The sequence below is a fragment of the Dermacentor andersoni genome, chromosome 6 (genome assembly GCF_023375885.2).
Source record: "Dermacentor andersoni chromosome 6, qqDerAnde1_hic_scaffold, whole genome shotgun sequence".
Taxonomy (NCBI): Eukaryota; Metazoa; Arthropoda; class Arachnida; order Ixodida; family Ixodidae; genus Dermacentor; species Dermacentor andersoni.
Window position 1 is genome coordinate 8,526,918 of NC_092819.1, and position 20,371 is coordinate 8,547,288.

Sequence of the window (20,371 nt, forward strand, 5' to 3'; positions counted from 1 at the left end):
GTTTATGTTACGTCATAGGCAAGCAGCCTATATATATAGTTTGCTGTCTCTGAAATAAAGCAGTGTGGTACGTGCTCTTGGATCGTCTCCGTCACTCTGTCACCCACTACAACAGTGGCGACGAGGGTGACCACCCCGCGGAGCCCCCGCCACGAACAGTGGCGTCTCAGTAGCACTGGGAGTCCTGCTGGGTACTGGAAGTAATCAAGTCTACGGAGCATCGGCGGTCATGGCCCTGGCTACGAACCTCGGTACCCCAAGTTTCGACGAAAATCAAGATAAGTGGGATATTTACTTGACTCGACTGGAGGCATTTTTTGAAGCAAATGATATTAAGACAGATGATAAGAAAAGGGCGCTCTTGGTTTCGACACTGTCAACAAAGACGGTAGGCGATCTTGCTGGACACTGCGCCCCCCAGAAAGTAAATGGCCTGAGTTACAAGGACGCATTTACCATCCTAAATAACCACTATGCGCCGAAGACTAATGAGGTTGCCGCAAGTTACAAGTTCTTTACGTTCGTGCCAGCGGATGCCATACGGGCGTTGACGAATGGAGATGAAAACCTTAGCGTTGTGCAGCTCTTTGTACTGAATGGATGGCCTAAACGCTTGTCACCGTGTCACAATCACCTTCAACCTTATTTTTGCAGAAGACTGGAGCTGTCAAGCATAGAAGGCCTGCTCTTCTGGGGTCATCGCATCGTCGTACCCCGCAAAACGCGAGTCTCCATGCTCGCTGAGCTACATCGGTCACACCAGGGTGCATCTGCAATGAAAAGACTGGCTTGGACGCTGTTCTGGTGGCCTGGGTTGGATGGTGAGATCGAAAGCCTTGCACGTTCGTGCATCTCATGTGTACAAGCTCAGCCAATGCCTCATCGACAGGTTCCTATCTGTTGGCCAGAAACGGGAACCAAATGGTCAAGGCTTCACATTGATTACGCCGGACCAATAGAGGGACGCATGTTGTTGATAGTCGTCGACTTGCACACTAAATGGATCGAGGCACTTCCTGTCAGGTCGGCGACCACAGAAGTCACAATCGCGCGGCTTCGACAATTATTTGCTCGTTTTGGCTTGCTGCAAACAGTTGTATCAGATAACGGGCCTCAGTTTGCAAGTCAGCAGTTTTCCCAGTTCATGACTGTCAACAAAATAACTCACCTACGTAGTGCGCCGTACCACCCACAATCTAATGGTCTGGCAGAGTGCGCGGTCCGCACAATAAAGGATGGCCTTCCTAAGCCCTCGATGGTGAACGATCTCGAAATAAAACTAGCGCGGGTGCTACTAGGCTATCGACGTACCCCACTACCATGCGGCAAGCCTCCTTCAGAGATGCTGCTGAACTACCAAATTCGTTCGCGCTTGGATACTTGCGTCCCTTCTCTACGTCGAAGTTACTCGCAGCCTCCCAGATTCCAGTCCGGCGACCAGGTGTGGGTGCGCAACTTTGGCCAAGGGAAGCGTTGGCGTCCAGGCATCGTCAAGAGCACAGAGGGTTCACGGCTGGTAACGGTCGACACTCCAGATGGCCTAGCCAGGCGTCACTTCGACCAAATTTTCCGTCGCGTGCCTGTGTCACCTGTGACCCCAAAAGCGGAGGCTCCCGACTCGCTTCAACCCAGCCCGGACAACAAGAATCGGCCCACGTCAACGCCAGAAGGCCGGTGCAGCCTGGCCACTCCAGAACCAACTGGCGCCGCGCCTGTTCCTTCGACAACACCTCCAACGTCCCTCCCAGCCGAACAGGCTCTCTGTCCCCCAAGTCCGCCGGTCTTATGGAGGTCTACCCGACAATGAAGACCCGTGCAAAGACTGCAGTTTTAAAAGAAAAGGAGAAGTGATATGAAGTGCTGTGCCACACGTGTCATACCTGATTCGTTCGTTTATATTACGTCATAGGCAAGCAGCCTATATATATAGTTTGCTGTCACTGAAATAAAGCAGTGTGGTACGCGCTCTTGGATCGTCTTCGTCACTCTGTCACCCGCTACAACAGACTTGTTTTTTTTTTGTGCTATATGTGTTAGTGGAATATCATGTATTGTACTAATTGTTGAAGTGCTGCTTTTGACCCACCCTGTAACGGCCGATAGGCCAACAGTATGAGTAAATAAATATAACTGACACTCTACAAAACCCTAGTTCACTCAAAACTAGAATTTGCATCTGCCATTTAGGATAACAGTCAAGCATCACTAAACCTCACCCTTGAGGTAATTCAACATAGAGCAGCTTGTATTATTTTATATAACTATTCCCGCCATTCCAGTGTAACATGTATGAAAAAACTCTGAATCTCCCAGATCTTTCAATACGCCGCAAATGCGCTGGCCTTTGCCTATTCCACAAGGTTTATCACTGTAAGCAAGTGCTGAAGAAACAACTTATCACCCCACCTTTCTACGTTTAATCGTAATCTGACCATAGATATAAAGTTGACGTCCCATCCTGCCAAACAAACAGGTACCATGATTCTTTTTTACCCTGCACAAGTGTTGACTGGAACCACTTTCCTGCTTACACCATTCACATCACAGACGTCTGCATATCATCTTGATTTGTTACCTCTCCTTTCTGTAGTGCCTTCAGGCCTTGAAAGTATAAAATAAATAAATAAACACAAAACATACTACTGGTGGCATTCTCAGGAGGGAATTAACAACCAACAGCCGGTTTTGTTCACACAGAATTCTTCATTTGTTTTTATAATATGCTCCATTTTGGCATGAAAATCACTGAAATACAGAATGACCTAATCACGTGCAAATGCATGTGCTCGCAACAACGTCTTGGTGTTAGCAGCGCAACTAGACGGGGACACAAGACGAGAAGACGACACCATGCAGCGCTCGTGGTGTCGTCTTTTCGTCTCGTGTCCCCGTCTAATTGCGCTGTTAACACCAAGATCGAAAACCAACAAGCTCAAGCTGCTGTTCTAGTGAACAATGTTCTGACAAGCTTTTCTGGCCACTGGTTGAATAAAGACACTTATTTTCTGGTTAATTCATTGTTTCAGGCCCCCAATCATATGGACTTCGAGCCAATCACCAAGAAGTCTGTGTAATAGATCAGTGACTGTACTTTTTTTGTTGAATGTATTGCCACACAACTTTGCCACCTTGTTTGATAGCGTATTAATTAAAGGGTCCCATAGCAGCCAGGTGCTTAAGAACCTCTAGTTGTATCAGCTGTGTCTTTATAACTTGCACTTTAGTTGAATGAAAATAAACTGCAGACTTCAACCACCTAAGCTCGGGAATGAAATTTTTGAATTTGACCACATATGAATCAAATGGTTTTGCAGTGAAATTACAGCTTAGTGGGTCAATTAAAATCTTTAAGTTTGCTTGAATTAACCAAGATTGCTAATTCAAGTTTGAATTAATCATAAAACATCGGTACATAAAAATGCTTGAAGCCAAGGAAAGATAGTGGTTTGCATTACTTAGGCTTCTTTTTCTTTCCTGTAATCCTATCCTCACGATACTTATACTTCAAAGAGACAAGTCCACCTGTCGAAACGTTAGCTCCCGCTTTTACCTTGTTCTCGTTTTGCTCAACGTCTTATACTGCAGTTGAATAACTGAAAACCAATAACAATCTCCTTGTTACTCTGGACACTCCATATCTCCTTGTTATTCTGGACAGTCTATATTAAGGCAAACAATGAAAATTAATGAACAGAACACGGAATAACTGCAAGTTCGAGCATGATGTCAGTATTAGAAGTTATTTTTCACTATTAGATGTCATGACCAATTTTATGCCTAGCAAGCACTTTCCTTTTGTATATGGTCGTCCACTCTTAGTAAGAACACCGTGCAGTGTGGCCGCGGTCTGCAAAGTGACAGCGCACAGGGCACGGCCGCGCATTGAAGCTAAGCAGCACAGGTGCACAGGGGCGTGGAGGAGGGGATTCGTGTCGTGTGTTGTCTGCAAAAGCACGGCGTGCTCCCGGGATGTAGCAGACGACATGAAGCCCCGCCTCCAAGCCCTTGCACAGCTCCTGTATGCCTGCGCTGCTTAGCTTCAATGTAGGGCCGCACTGTGTGACCCATTAGTTCGTGGCCATGCTGCACCGTGTTTGTACTAAGAGTGGATGACCCTATGCATTAAACAAATGAGCTCTTTTAGCAAGATAAGGAGACTAAACAATAGCCAGCACATCTACAATAATTGCTGCTTCATAAGCAGAAATGGAGTTCATAGAAGGAAGAAATAAGTTTGACACCTGTTCAAGCAGCCCGGCAGCAACCTTTCCTTGCCCAATCATGAGGTAAGAAACTGCCATTTGATTCTTGATTCCAATATTCTCTGGGAACTTGCTGCTCATTTCCGCCTGCAGTTTTATAGCTTTGGTAAAAATTCCTGAAAGGTATGCAGAAAGCTTGCTTGCACAAAAACAATCTGACATAGTGCACAATCTTAAAGGTGCATTGACACAAAATCTTTATATGGTGCTTTATTGCTTTATAAGACAGCTGCCAACACATAACTACAGTAAGGTGCCAGAATTCCTTAAACACGCAAAAAATGTCCAATCATGTGACCAGTTCAGAAAGTGCGCCAAATGGAGTTCGGCTTGTTGTAGGGTTTGTTTGCAAGGTCAACTCTGCCTTTCATGAAAGTCACGGGTTGTGATCACACAGCATCACAAACCACTGACACACATATTGGTCAGCCTGGTGCAGGAGTCACAAAAATTAAGCTACAGTGACTGTGTTGCCAAAGCTGAACGTATGGTGCATCTGCTATTCTCTCTCGACTGTGTGGTTTTCTACATTTGAAGTGGGATATGTTTGATCCTCTGCTACCACTTCTTTCAGGACAAGCAGCCCCCTTCTCACTTTGTCTTCTATTTCCTATCATCTAAAGCTTTAGGCAAGAAGACCACAATCTGGCTGAAACCAATGTGCTAACTCGCGCATCAGTGATAGCATGTTATCACCCCTTTCCCCAATTTTCGTGGCATGTAGAGGATGCCTTGTGAACAAACCCTATGCCAAAAAGCCGCACGCCATTTGGAGCACGTTTTGAGCTGCTCACATTAAAAGATATTATTGGTAATTTTATCTTTGTGCTCAATTTGTTGCATTAGATGGTATAATTCATGATTCATTGGAAGTTTAAAGAATTGAGGCCTTATCGCATGATTGTAGAATGAGCAGCTATTTCAAAAAGAAAAAGTTGCATGTTCAAGGAATTGAGGTCTCATACCATGATTATAATGTTGGCAGTTATGTAACAAGGAAAAAAAAAAACAAGACAAAAATTTAATGTCAGTACTCTTATAACACACTAATGTCGAAGAGTGGGGCATCAGGAATAGTATGCAAAAATTTATAGCAATGAGCACTCCTCATATTGCAGTGCATTATCAACAACAGCCCTTTTTTTTATACATACGTGTTTCAAGCATATTCACGCTCTTCCTATGGACAACAGTATTAGAGCAAGTTCAGTGGTGACATTGCTTCAAAGCCACTTTGGATCATATTTCTTCAAGCCTGGCCTGTTAATGTGGTCTATCTTTTTTTAAGTGATATATTGTAATGCTGGTCTGTGCTTTTCAATTCGATTCTTCTGGTTCTTATGCCCCCACCTGTAACCCTGTATGTCTTATTTCTATGATATCATTCTGGCACCAGCTTTCATGTCATATACCCTTATACGAAATCACTAAATGGCCATTGCTGCACACACAAATTCAAGGAAATCTAATACTGCTCTTCTTAGCTACCTCAGACCGACACTTGTGCCATATTATTTCTATTAGGTAAAAAGAAAGCGCTGATAATAAGACTTGTGATTCTAAAGCCAAAGAAACCAAAAAATGTAATCATCACATATGTAATACAATAGCATTAAGTTGTGCCAGCCTGCTGAAACAGCAATTAAACAAAGAATGCTGACAGCAGTCAAGTGCAGCAAACATCTAGCTTTATGTTTCTCTGCAGTACTTTATTTGTTTCTTGTGTTTGTGTCCAGCGAAGTACTTTTTGTTGCTGATTGTGCCAGAGCATCAATCCCAGTTCATCTAGAAACCTTAAAAGATTTATTATTTTAAAGCGAAGCTTTCTTTGCCTCTTCCTTCAACTTTCCCACTGCTGCTGCTGTCCAGCACAGTGCGTTGGCGGGTGGTTAAGAGCGTGTGTATACAGACAGGAGCGAGTCAGAGAGGAAAGGCGATGCAAGAAACTCGTTTTCACCCCACCACGCCCGAATGTGCACAATGCCCTCTAGAGGTCCCCGGGCGTCGCCACATTGGCCTCTTGACAGCTCTATCTGTGACTCCCCTCAGAAGCATTGCAGAAACTGCGGCGCTTCCCTTTCTACTAACGTGGGAGGCCAGAGGGGACGCAGATATAACTGTAGAGTTGAGGGAGAAGAAGAGGCTGCTCCCATACAAGGGAGGGGGTAAAGTGTGTGAGAAGGCAAGGAAACCCTACTACTATATGACAGCGGTTGCGGGAAAACTGGATAAGCTTAAGTTCAAGGTACGGTACATTACGTTGCTGCTATTTCTGAAAAATAAACACCATGAAAATATTGTCAAGTGCACAAACTGCGCAGGGCATGTAGAAGCAGAGCAGCATTAATTAAAGTGCACCGCAGGGTCCAGGTGACACTACAGAAATGGTCGACCGTGATATCAAGACTTCTGTGCCTGCCGCGGTAACATTGCAGCTATGGCATTGCTAGAGGTCACGGATTTGATCCCAACTGCGGCAGCCACATTTCAACGGGGGCAAGATAGAAAATGCACGTGCACTTAGATTTTGGGACTCGTTAAAGAACATCACGCTGTCAAAATTAATACGGAGTCCGTCACTATGGCGTGTCTCATAATCCAATTGTGGTTTTGGCACGTACAACCCTATAATTCAATACAACTTCACTACTTCTGCCCCAATGCGATGTGCCATGTGAGGCAATCACAGTGCTCAACCCTCTCAGAGGTTATGAAATATGGCGGACAACAACACCTCAAGCAAACACTTCTCCCTGTGTGTTCTGTGTACTACGCAGACAGACAGTAGTGGTGCACGCAAGGTAACGTTTAACATCAACTCACCACTCCCGTGTTAGTCTAAACATTGAAGAAATTAAGCTTAGCCATCAACATCGCCACTAATTATCATCAATCAAAGCATCCAGCAAGGAAAGCTTCGCTTACATCGATTCCCACAGTGCATGGGGTTGCATAATTTTTTCTTCCCTTCTTAGATAGGCTAAGTGCTGAATTAAGTGAAGTATCTAACGGTCACAAGGCACTAATTCTTGTGCACATATGTAGTACTTAATCAACTGACTGGTGGCCCAGACAGCCGCAAGCTCACTCACCTCGGAAGCGCATGCGATCCACAGCTTTGTTTCCTGCTCGGAGGTACAACTCACTGGGAACCTTCGGCAACTTCATCACCTCCAAATAAGCCTGGATGCTCTGTTCCAGGATCGAATTGCTCTTCCTCAGTTCAGCAACCTTCTCCAAGGCCAGTGCTTTGCCATAGTTGGCTCTGGGACTTTGTGGGTGAGTTTGGAGGAGCCGCTTAAACTTCTCAAGAGCCTTTTCAGGGGACTGAAAGGTGTGACTAACTTAGAACTGTGTAGTTATGGCTACAAAGAACTATCCCCAGCACGCCTGCCAAGCTGCAATTAAGGGAAAACTAAGTGTGGTTATAGTTCAGGCATTGAACATTCCATGCAAACACATTTCACATACAGCTTCAAATGGGATCAGTAAGGTCAAAAACACATTAAGGTTAGGTCAAAACAAACAAAAATACAAGTTATTTCACGGCAATATGGTAACACAACACAAGCTTGCAACTGCAATGCTAACGCAATTTTCAAAATACAAGAACAGCAGGCTAAATTTTAAAAAGTGAAACGTGCAATACATCACGTGTGCTCTTACAATGTTTCAGATTGGACAAAGATGAGCGTTACAACTGTTTTTAATAGTGATGTTTTACAACAGAATGAAAATTTCATAGGAAAGCTGATTCGTACTTATGCAACTTTTTTTCTGTAATTTTTGTAAAGAGAAATAAAATTAAGAATTTACTTTTTGAAAATTCCAAATAATGACTATTACATAAACGAAGAATGAAGACCTAGTTTTCTCTCTTTCACAAAACAGTGAAGACAATCGAAGCTGCTGTCACACTATAACCTACAATTAGTGCAGACTGGTGTAACCACACACAGTTTGTTAGACTTAGTCATTGTGTAATTAACTGTGCCTAAATGCCAATTTTTACAGCAGTTAAACAGAAACACAGTGAACGGAATATTCCCCACCAAAGTTTCAAAGAATAAAAATGAAAGGCAAAAAAATATCTGACAGTCAAATGGTACGAATGAAATCAGCTTTTATCACAGTCTGCACTAAGTGACGTTAAAGGAGTGGCGCATGCTACTATTACAGCCATTTTCATGTGCTCGAGCAGACTTTTGCCTGTGAATCCAAGCTCTAAAACTGTGTATATGCAAGTCCTTCGTTAGCTAGGTGCACAAAAAGATTCACTGTTTCTGTGAACATTGTCTGCTTGCTGCTCGCTTGATATATCTGTGCCTAGTCTACAATTTCGGCAGTCAGATGTTCTAAGTCTATGCAATTCTACCTTTCGCCCTTGATCATCAACTTGGAAACTGTTGTTCCATGATTATCTCGATGACACAGCTGATGATGAGAATGGAAGAGAAATGAACAATAATAATAAAAAAGAATGCAAAAAGGAGTATAATCTGCCAGGCCTGCATAAAACTATGTTAACATCTTATAGTCCCTTTGATGAGCACACAGTCAATGCAGGCAATGCAGCAGCACTTGCACAGGACTAATGTTTGGTTAAAGCAGTGCATTACCAAAATTTTTTGTGCAGACCATAAACAAAGGTTAAACATTCGCTTGGAGAAATTTCTCTAATATGGGGCTTAATGACGCATCCTCACACACAAATGAGTCTTTTTAACAGGAATTCCCTCAAGAATCATGCACCATTACATACCAGCATGTGTGTGTCAAGGCACCTCTAAGTGCTAAAGTGCAGACAAACCAGGTCAGTCTCAATAGTGCCTGCCCTCTACATGTATATGATTGAGCCAAGAATGGCAGTTGAACTATGTGGTAGCAACATGTGTCCAAATAAAGATTACCTCACAATAACTTTTTTTTTCCTACACTATGGGTCCACCACCCTCCCTACAAGTCCCAGAATATATCATCCACTTCCTGAAAAGGAAACATTAGTCTTCAGTGAACCGAGACATCTAAATAACACACAGGTCTCGCATATTTTTTTTTTCTTTAAATAAAGGATAGCATAAGTACAGAATGTGGTGCAGCTGGCTGCTGACTTGCACCGATTCAACCCTGCGGGGACTGACAAAACCAATAGGCATTAAAAATATGAATTGTAGACATCTTGTAACCCAAACACTACAACATGCCTTCATAGAGCATGAGTGTCCTTTCATACTTTGAACATGGTTTACACTAAAAGGCTGGATTCACTAATGTCAAGTTAAAGAAAATCGGCCACACACACACACACACACACACACACACACACACACACACACACACACACACACACACACACACACACACACACACACACACACACACACACACACACACACACACACACACACACACACACACACACACACGCACGCACGCGCACACACACACATAATGCTTTTCTGTCCAGAATACAAATGTGAGGGGTAGTTGGTGAGTCAAAATTCAAGTAAAATATAAAGAATTTTGTCAAAGAGGCAACCCTCTCCAAATACCTGAAAATTGTCACTCAGATATCGGTGCATGTGCACTCCTAAACAGCACAGCTCTGCTGCAGCTTTCATCACAATTATAGTAGAACAAGGATAGCTGATGTGACGAGATGACAATGCTATCAGTATCTCACCAGCATATGTTGGGGACATACTTGGTGTGTGCTCTTTTGTCTTAGTTTGTGTGTGTACATTCTTTTTTTAATTGTGGTGTTTTACGTGCCAAAACCGTGTTCTGATTATGAGGCACATTGTAGTGTGACTACCGGAATAATTTGGACCATCTCGGGCTCTTTAACATTCACATAAATCTAAGTACACGGATGTTCTTGCATTTCAGTTTGCATTTTTGAAGTCCTACCATGCACAGTTATTATGATGAAAATGTAACATCACTGCATCAAGTGACGTAAATATTCTATGCCTTTCCAACATGCAAATTTGAACACCTGAAGCTAATGATAACACATGACTTTATGATATATAAGGCACTGTTTCAAATCTTTTTTGTTTTACTTTTAAGTTACTAGAATTGTAGGCAAGCCCACCTGCTCAACTAGCTCTTCAGATTCTTGGAGATCCTTCTTAATCCTTGCATCATACTCATTTGTGATAGCAGCCTGTTCTTCAAGTGGATCTGCATTCAAAGCCATTGTTTCCATTGTAGATGTGGCCACCTCTGATGCTGGAGGTGAAGAAGCCTCTATAGGAATAAAAGCAAGCACAACTATGACTATCCTAACAGTACTCAATGACCAGCAGTCAGTGAACTACCTAAAACTGATGTCATGAGAATGCTGTAAATTCTTTATAACGGCATGAAAACAGACATCACACAGACAATGCTGTGTGATGCATGTCATATCCTTTGTGTGGTGTCTGTTTTTTGAACCTTTAAAGGGAATGTACAGCAAAGTGTACCAAATGGATCACCGACAATTATTTATTTTATTTTATTTTATTTTATTAATACTGTAAGCCTTTACAGGCTCTTACAGGAGTGGGAACAACAAAGAAAAATAACAACGAAAAGTACTGATTGCCAGCAATAGAAAAAAAAAAGAAGATCCAGAAATAAGAAATGAAAGAAACGAAAGTCCTAAAACAGTACAGACACTGATTTGACACTGACATTATACACTGATTTTGAAATAACTGCAAGCGGCATACACAGTAAAAGCATACACTACAAGAACTGCGATCAGCATACACATGAAACATACACTCCGTGCGCAGCCCCTTTGTTTTCTACAACGGCGCAACCTGCTGATCAAAAATATTTTCAATATTGACAGAAAATGTGATGACAGATTCCGAGGACACAATGTCGTGTGGCAGTTTATTCCATAATTCTATGACTGACGGAAAGAATTCCTTTTTTGAGAGTGTGCTTTTCCATTTTTATCGTTAGAGCAGCATTCTAGAACAAAGTGCTGCATTTGGATTTCCACAAGGCTGACCACCACTCAAGAGCTCCACCCAAATGCAGCATTGTTACTAGGTAACATTAAACAGCAAATGGATAATGGCACAAAGAGATAAACAGTTCAAGATAAAGCTTTTTCATTTCTTGTACTGACCACTTCATGTTCATTGAAAATTAAGTTTTAACATGTTTCCTACGTATCCAACAACAAAAATAGACAGCAGTAGAATAGATGTAAATATTTACATTTTTCTGCAAGTTTCATTGTGTCCAGAAAAGTGCACCCCATGCATGAACTCTATAAAGATATTGCATATGCAGGAACAAAATGAGTCACTATTTCATGTGCAGAGCACTTAAAGAATGTCCAGCCATGTCAGAAACTTGACTGATATAAATTACTTCTGTCAAAAAGAACCATAGAGTACCCCCTATGTGACCACTAAACATCTAAGCATTCATCTTTCAGCAGTTTGTTTTTCTAAGACACTTTGCGCATGTTAGCAACTTTCATAGCACAGGTCTAATCAGCAGTGACTTAACGTTATGCAAGGCATTTTGATATCATTTTCATTGGCCCAGAAAATAAGAAGTTCAAAACAATTTACAGGCAACAGTCAACATCGTACTTTGCTGCTGAGGATGTGGGTACAGCTTCCACCAAGAGCAAGTTATTTTTTTGTCCACATTTAGTTTATTTTTACAACAATAATTGTTGTGAAGTAATAATAGCCTTCAATAATAGCTTGTGATTGTCCTACATGGAGCTGATAGTATCAGTAAATAAAATAAAGAAATAAATTCCCCCTATGCTTTCCATGTATTCATTATCTGCTCGCTTCTTATGGTTCTAACTAACCAAAATCGAGGCACTCAGCTCCCCTTCTCCTTGTTCACAGCTGCAGCAATATGCATTTGCTTATATATTCCCATGGTTCTGCTGGCAGATTCCACTAAGTAAAGTGTGCTTACTGATCTTCAATGTTAAGTTTGAAAGTGGCATTGGAGCACTTCTCTTGGTGTGGAAATAGGAAGCAACAATGTTTGCCATCGTTCTTGATTAGGACAGCATGAGAATGCTCAAGGTTCGGAGAAACATAACAGTCAGCTAGTTTCCAAAAAAACTTGTAGTGGAGTACTCTGTTGTTCTGTTCTAGTAAACATACTTGCATTAATGCAGACAGGATGTCTGCTCAGCTACAGATTCCTTTCTGAGTGTCCTGTCCTGTGGCATCAGGTAGACAAGCCTTACTGAAATTAATGTTCTCAAGATTCATTCCTTAATATGAGATTGTCAATTTTGCACATGCTGACAATTATTGACCTAGTAACACTGCTAGTCAAGCTCCCATTGGAAACAGTCATGGCAAACTACAGCAATATTAAACCTAAAAGCCTATTTGAAGAAATAACTTGTAAAAGGTGAAAATACAATGAAGAATACCTTACAAAGGATGACAGTGTGTGATGAAAAGTGCACTCAGGAATCATAAAGCTTGCTGGGCTTAAAGGCACATTAAACAGTATGTAAGTGTAATAGCCACATTCCTGCTCCATGTAAGAATATAAACTGCAGCTAGGGTAACTGAAATTTAGTTTCAGAATGAACTTTGCTGATGACAAATTTAACTTTGGTAACGTTGAGGGAAACATTTTGATTCTAGCATGAAGAATTTGTGCTTAGACAATTTTCAAGCAATATTTTAAAGTATTGCTATACATAACTGTCATTCTCATGCCACAGCTACATTTGCAAGAAGGCACTGAAGATCGATTCTGGAGGCAAATAGAAATGAGGTCAGATGAAGCCTAATGCTATGGTGAGGAGAAGGAAGCACATAGATGATGAGATGAAGCAGAAGATAAAGAAACTGATTATAATGGCCAACCTTATGTAGCTGATAAAAAAAGATACAAGTACATGTCCTCAACTTACCTGACACTTTTGTTGCCTCTAAGGACAACGCCCGGTCACTTTCATCCTGCTTAATCTCTGAAGCCTCTGAAGGCTGTAGTATTTCAGTAGAGCTTAGCAGATCTGTTTCCGTAAGTGTTGATGACACTGTTTCTGACGTGCGGTCAACAGGCACTTCAGTGTGGTCTGTGGTCGGGACAGATTCAAAGTGCTGTGTTGGTGTGCTTGTCTGGCTACTGCCAAGCACTGCATTCTCAGGAGCCTGCAGTGGCTCTGTGGGATCTGCACAAAAGAAAATAATAGAAAGAATTTGTTTGCTTCTTAAGGCGACAGTAATTATTAAATAGCATTGTTACATTGAGCTGTACTAGTAAATTACACTTCTGCAATAGCACAATGACCACTTTTGCAATAAAAGGTCACTTGGTAAGCCAAAAAAGACACGAAAACTAATAACTGGCAATGCTGCGGTGCAAATCTCGTACCCACTCACCATGACATCATGGATTTCAACAGTGCCTACTCAGATCTAGCCAAGTTCTTATAGGTAAGAAGGAGTACAATATTGCCTTATGAAGTTATCAAACACTCAATCTAGCAAATTTAGATAGCTTTTCATGTGCTAAAATGGCCCAAGTACAACAAAATACTTTGAAAGCCACATAATGCTGGCATATCAGCACTATTATCTTCAGTCTAAAATTCTTAAAAGCGATGTTTGGTTTTAGTTTTCTCCAGCAATAAGTGACCTTTGTTCAGCCAATGAATAAAAACAGAGTTTTGAAAAAAATACTTTACTAGTCAAAACTGATTTGTAGTAGGTGTTGAATGTCTCTGTAAATTCGCACAGCACAGCTGTTACATTTATTTACACAATTAACCCTTAGAGGTAATGGAGTAAACTACTCACTAAGTTTACAACCTGATTTATGAATTCAGATCATCATCATCAACATCCTTTCAAGGCCTCTTTTGGGGTATTACATAAGGGGGCAGCAAATACGGGAAATGCCACTGCATCATTTCCTTTTAATGTTTTCTTTTTATTTCCCAGGGTGCTTATTCCTGATAAAATATGGTAGCCCAGCAGTTACTTCTAAGGACACAAACCAGCGCAGAGCAAATAAACAAAGACATATTTCCAAATTGCAGGATTTATGTCCCAAATTTACACAGTGGGTTATGAGGGATGCCTTAGTGGAGAGCTATGGATTAATTTTGGCCACCTGAAGTTCTATAACATGCACCCAAAGCATGGTGCACAAGCATTAATGCATTCTGGCTCCATCGGAACATGGCCACCACAGCCGGGAGTCAAACCTGCAACCTTGTTCGCAGCTGCACAACACCATAGCCACTGATGCACCCTGATGGGTAAATTCAAAGCACTAATTATAAATGCAGGACTTCGTCTTTTAGAGCATATTTACATAAATTGACTGGTGTAAATAATCCTACCCATCTCTTCCATACATTGTGTCAAGCAGTGCCATTTAATGTTATTGTACTGCTGAGATGTCAAGTTTTGATCTTTTTATGCTTTTTCTCCATTGTCAATAACTTAACAATTACATTCAGCATAAACCATGGGAAGCAGATGGGCCGAGGTACCTTAATGTATATAGATTAATGTATTGCACATAATAAAATATAAGGTACAACCACACAAAATAAATACCAGAAATTAAAATACTACATAAAATTGTACTGCAGATATTTTAACGGTACTATGGCCAATTAGTACTCTACTTTTCACAAATTATTCAACTTTAAATGCAAATAAGCTGCACTACTTGGCACTTACACAGTGGGTTAACAATGTGAGGCTGATTGCTTTCACATCTGTCGAATGATAAATGTAACAGTTGTCATCAACAGACTGCGAGAAGAACAAAATTAAGTAAAAGCTATGTTAAGTAACACATACAGTATCATGTACATGCATTACTGAAAAACCGAAATAAGGTTCCAAATCTTAACAATTCACTCACAAACAACATAGTTAAATCAGGTTTGATGACAATCGACAATAAGTTTGTTTGAATTTTGCTATTTTATGTAAAACTTCTTTTGTATAGGTGACACTTCAAATGATTTCTCAAGTGTTTACCAGTATTGTTACAGGTAAAGTAGCATGTTGAGTAAAGCGAGGAAATAGACTAGTTGGTAGTCATGTTTTTTTTTTTTACCTGTGCTCAGTGAACACAAATAGACACACCAAACAGGATGAGAAAGCACATACTACGAATTGGCCTATTGTCAATGAAATATCGCCCTTATGTGGGCCGCAGTCGATCCGAGTATGTGCAGATGGCTAGGCTAAAAAGACAACTAAAAGACACGGACAGCTTGGAAGTAGACGGATATGTTGATACAACAGCGGATGCAATGAATGATTAACTCTCTGCAGGTGCCTCATTTTTCTGTTCTTTATTTATGTGACATTTCTTGCCAGCTCTATCTTAGGTGCTGTGAGCAAGATTATGCAGCTTGAGCTTCTCATCCTGTTTGGTGTGTCTATTGTATTAATTTCCATGATTAGTTTCACTCAGCGCAGCTCAGAATGAAAGTAGTAAGCACCAGGTTTTAATAGAAACAGGCTTATTACATATCTCCCGTGATGGTAGATCTTTACAGTTCTATCACCTCAAATGAATTATTTGAAGAAGTTAACATTACTTTCGAGATGAATTGCTGAGTGATGTTAGCTAATATCAATATGTTACTAATTAATATTGTAATTAATCTAGAGCACATGTCTCAGTTGCTAAGTAGAGGCCAAGCAGTATACAGAAATATCCAGTAAATATCCATTTAGCAGAAATCATGGACTTAGCACCAGTTCCGAGAAATATGCTTTCAAATTCTGAGGTGAAATATACTGATGTTTCAGTTAGCACTTATCAGCACTCCATTTTCCACAGCGGTAAGAATTAACTGCAACATCAATGCATTTAGCCACATATATTAACGATGTATTGCTCAAAACTGCATGATTTCTGCTAAATGGATATTATTTCATTTCTTCTCAGCTTCAACTTTGCATTTATGACATGCTCTTAAGTAATTATTTACAACATTAACCTTTGGTATTTTGTTAATTAGTCAACATCATGCTGCCATTCAAGTATTGCCCACCTCTTAAAGCAATCCAGCTGATGTGACAGAGTTGCGATATCTACGACAGGAGATGATTACTAAGTCTGCTTCCATGGCACGAGGCTAGTGCACTGCATAATAAGCTCATTTTCTTTATTGTATGGGCCGCCTGACATTTTCACTCTGTCTATGCATTATTGCTATATTCGCACTTAGGTTTCACGGTATGTGAATGTAAAACGTTGTGCTCATATACAGAATGCAAAAGCAGTGCATTGTGATGCACGCATGCTAATTTGTACTGTTGTGAACAAACTAAATGTGAACAAGAAATTGCAAAGTAGACTATCTTTCGCAAGTAATAACTTGAGAACATGATCCCGCACCACTACTTATCTGGTCTCCAAAGATGGCTTAAACATCACACTAGCGTAAAAGCCAAAATCATGCTTATATTACACGTGTTGGCAAAATAAGAAATGAAAGATCACATTCTAGTTAGCCTTAGGTTGTTTATATTTCAATTGTCCACGAGTGTACACGCAAGAAACCTGCATAAGGAGCAAGTGCCTTTGCTAGGCAGCATAATAATCTTTAGCTCCTGCTTCTACTCGTGTATGTAGGTAAGACGGAAAAAAAGTACATAGTTTTAAAGTTCTCACATGGAACTTAGATGACATATAAGAGCATTGAAATGAAGAAAACGAAAAAAATCATATAAAGAAAGGCAAGACAAATGCTGAATTTCGAATGATTTGCAAAACAAAGAAATTCATTTGTGCATACCTATGCTGAAGGTTCCCAAGTTGATGCTTTCGTCTTTACTTTGGACACTTGGCTCTAATTCACTAGATCCCTCCTATGAACAGGAAACACAAGATGAGATTGACACAAGCCAAAGCATATTCAAAATTTACTGTGAAGCAAAGTAGCAGAGAGACAGCGGTACATTTAATGAAGGAAAGGAAATCAAGTCAGCCTGAGTGACATGCATATAGTTTTGTACATTCTTGGGGACAATAGGAACAAGGGTTCCATACCACATCAGTAGCATAATGCTGGCCTTCAACTTCCATTTCTTCTTGGGCAACTATGAAGTCCTCATTTGCTTCAAGTTCAGCTTCAGTATAAAATGTATTTAAAGCTGAAAATATGTAGAAGACATTAACAACATGCATAAATCACTATTCTGTCAAGTTATGGTCATATAAGGTTAAACAGCTAAATAATAAAAATTATGCTGACCTAGTTCACAAGAAGGACCTTGCTTTTATAGTGATGCTTTCACATACCAAATTATTCTCTTCAGCCTTTCTTGCGACTGTCTTGCACGTTAATACAATGCACTTCATGCTTGTGTTGTGTGTAAACAACTAAGCTTCAGTGAACTCTACCAAGTAATAGTGTGGTCATGACAGTATCTGAGGCAAAATGACTTCATAGTGTGCGTAGTAGCATAATCTTGATACCCTATCATAAAATGTGTTTTCATTTGATCTTTGCAAACCTGCCAACAGAAAGAAATAAAGAACATTCCGCGCAGCATATGGTTATAAAAGTAGCAAAGGCCAGTAGCTTGGCTGCTGCTGCAGCATAAAACGCATAAAAATCAGCTCACATGAGGAACTCTGCAGTGCCAAAAAGATAGCTCCAACCATTATGGCCAGGGTGACGAAAACAACCAAGAACGTAATTCTTGCTGTTGTGCTTGGTTCAGTAACCGATGCGTCATCTTCTAGCTCAGAATCCGAGTGCTTTTGGGCTTTATGCTTTTCCTTGGAACCTTCGTCAGCTGTTCCTATGTGAAAAAAAGTAATAATACTGAACGGAATTAGAAAATTTGTGAACATTTCCCTTATACTGAATTGTTTGGTTGTAACGGCAGAATGAGATCATTTTATAATTTCATTTGTCGAAGAGTATCGGTTGCTAATAATGTGACAGTCAGAATTAAGAAGTACTTTCGATCGCGATAACATTTGTGAACTTGGGCATGTAAAACAATTTCCAGTCCCCATTTGTTAAAAACTACTATTGACGCTAGAAAAAAAAAATGAAAACAAAAATAAAAGCGAGGCGACCTTGCCGGGCACGTAAGCTTGCCACAAGCAACAGGTCCAGCCCAACGGCACTTTCCAGAATCAATGACCATCTTTCGGAAAATACTTTCGTTATTGTGACGCCAATGCAGCCCTTGGCTGATAAATATGTCTTTAAGCAAGCTTCTTCTACAATTGCGCTGTTGACAACGGGACATCTGACGCTAGAAATAGCCAGGTTAGTTAAAAATACCTTTCTCCAACGCTGCTTTGCGCTTCTTGCGGGAACGAACTTCGCGGTCCGACATCTCGGCGCGCACGGTGCTTCTTTGCGCAGGAAGCGGTTTACAAACAGAGCGAAGCAACAAACTAAAAGAAATTGATTAAGACACCAGTATTGTGATAAGTGAGGCGCAAATCGCGCGTAAAAAGTAAATAAGAAATCGTTACTGGCGTTTCTCCGGACGGTCCGCAGATCCTCAAACGGGACAGACGGAAAACGGACGAGTCGGAGCACAACGCCAATGTTGACGACGGCACACCGACTTCCGCCAACCATACTTGCCATTTCCAAGGCCACCCAGCAGTTATCGGCTGGTTTCAGGAGACCGGGGTGATCATTTCTAACATCATCTTAGCAGCGCAAAAACTCGAAAATGAAAGATAGCAGTGTGAGGAATGAGAGGAAAGGAAAGACGAGCGCTCGTCTTTCCTTTCTTTGGACTTTTTTGTACTACTAAGATCATGTTAAACTCGCCTAAGAAGAAGTTATTCTGCAGATCATCTTTAAGTTTTACGAAATTCTTAAACATCGCCTGTTGCACATAACATAATTAATGCCCTTGAGATGGGTTATTCGAAGAGGCGGGCATTGCTAGCACGAGAAAACGAAACGCATATCCAACCAATTAACGTAAATTCACTAATTCTTAATTAATTCCTTTACGGCACATATTGCAATTTATGAATTGTAGCCGGTGAGATTGCAAGGCGTATTCAAGTTGAATGAATTTCCAGAATCAGACCAGCAGTTTCGAAATATGCGCCATCAAACTCGGCGCATATGGATGGCATAACTAGGAATTTCCCAATTGGTTCCAATTGGGTCCAGTTCATTCCAATTGGCACCTCCAATTGGTTTCTCCTCTGACCCAATCGTAACCAATTGTAAGTAGGCATTTTCCAATTGGTTCCAATTGGTTCCTATTGGTTCCAGTTGATCACTATTGGAAAAGCCAATTGGAGTCAATTGTTTTTTTTTTGACTGGGGACTCTTTTATGCATTGAAGCGTAAAAGTAACTGGAACACCCATGTTTCGTCCCACACTATGGAACATAATATATCAGAACTGGTATGGCACGCACGTTGTTCTACCGAGATTCGGCTCCGCAGCAGGAATCAAAGTGACACCGTGTCGGCCTCCACTATTCAGCCTCCACTATTATCAACTCAGCGCTGGATTAAGGGGCGGGGGGGGGGGGGGGCTAAGGGGGCTGCAGCCCAGGGCCTCACCTCGGACAGTAGGAGAAGGGGGCCCATTTATTCTAATCTGCTTAGTATATGGAACCATGGGCAACGGAACTTCGAGCGACGTGTATGGAGCGAGAAAACCAGAACGAGCAGACGGGGCCCCCCGCCTAATATAACAGCATGCGTTTAGCCTGATCATTTGGGGAGAGCTTGTCGAGCTGCAAAAACAGGAATCCCCCGCCACCCCGGCGGGGCCCTGTTTCTTACGAAGCGAGGTGCGTTTGCTTGGAAGAGTTTTCGTGGTTTCCTGTCAATCCGTCTGTCCAGTGCTGTTTGGAGAGGAGGGGAAAGGGGGAAACACCTAAAACTTGTAATGTGGGATGAGGACCTAAATCTCCCTTGCCCCTCGTCACCACCACGCCACCCTCCACCTCTCAAATAGTTCCGCCGCTGTCCTTCTCATAGAAAGGATGTGCTGCAGTACCCAACGGTGCCTCCCATTCAACTTTTCTTTACCGTGATAGTAATTTGGGCGGGGGAGGATGAGTCCGATAGCAGATGATGATGAATCTGATGGCAGAGTCTAGGCAGGAAAGGAAAGAAGACGTCA

At 41.4% G+C, this 20,371-nt stretch overlaps 1 protein-coding gene across 3 annotated transcripts in view; it reads right to left on the reverse strand.

The window, feature by feature from the left end:
• The window catches only part of LOC126521217 (aspartyl/asparaginyl beta-hydroxylase-like), a 68,487-nt gene extending 49,675 nt beyond the window's left edge, over positions 1–18,812 (reverse strand). For 2 of the 3 annotated variants that reach the window (XM_055065799.2, XM_055065798.2), the window contains exons 1-8: positions 18,544–18,812; positions 17,870–18,049; positions 17,292–17,395; positions 17,038–17,110; positions 13,174–13,434; positions 10,360–10,514; positions 7,355–7,589; positions 4,242–4,378 (exon numbers count right to left, since the gene is read on the reverse strand). In XM_055065799.2, the coding sequence (XP_054921774.1) occupies positions 4,242–4,378; positions 7,355–7,589; positions 10,360–10,514; positions 13,174–13,434; positions 17,038–17,110; positions 17,292–17,395; positions 17,870–18,049; positions 18,544–18,598 (1,200 nt within the window). In that variant the 5' untranslated portion in view covers positions 18,599–18,812. The remainder of the gene's footprint in view (positions 1–4,241; positions 4,379–7,354; positions 7,590–10,359; positions 10,515–13,173; positions 13,435–17,037; positions 17,111–17,291; positions 17,396–17,869; positions 18,050–18,543) is intronic. The other variant, XM_050169843.3, reaches the window with a different exon arrangement.
• Positions 18,813–20,371: the final 1,559 nt, after the last annotated feature.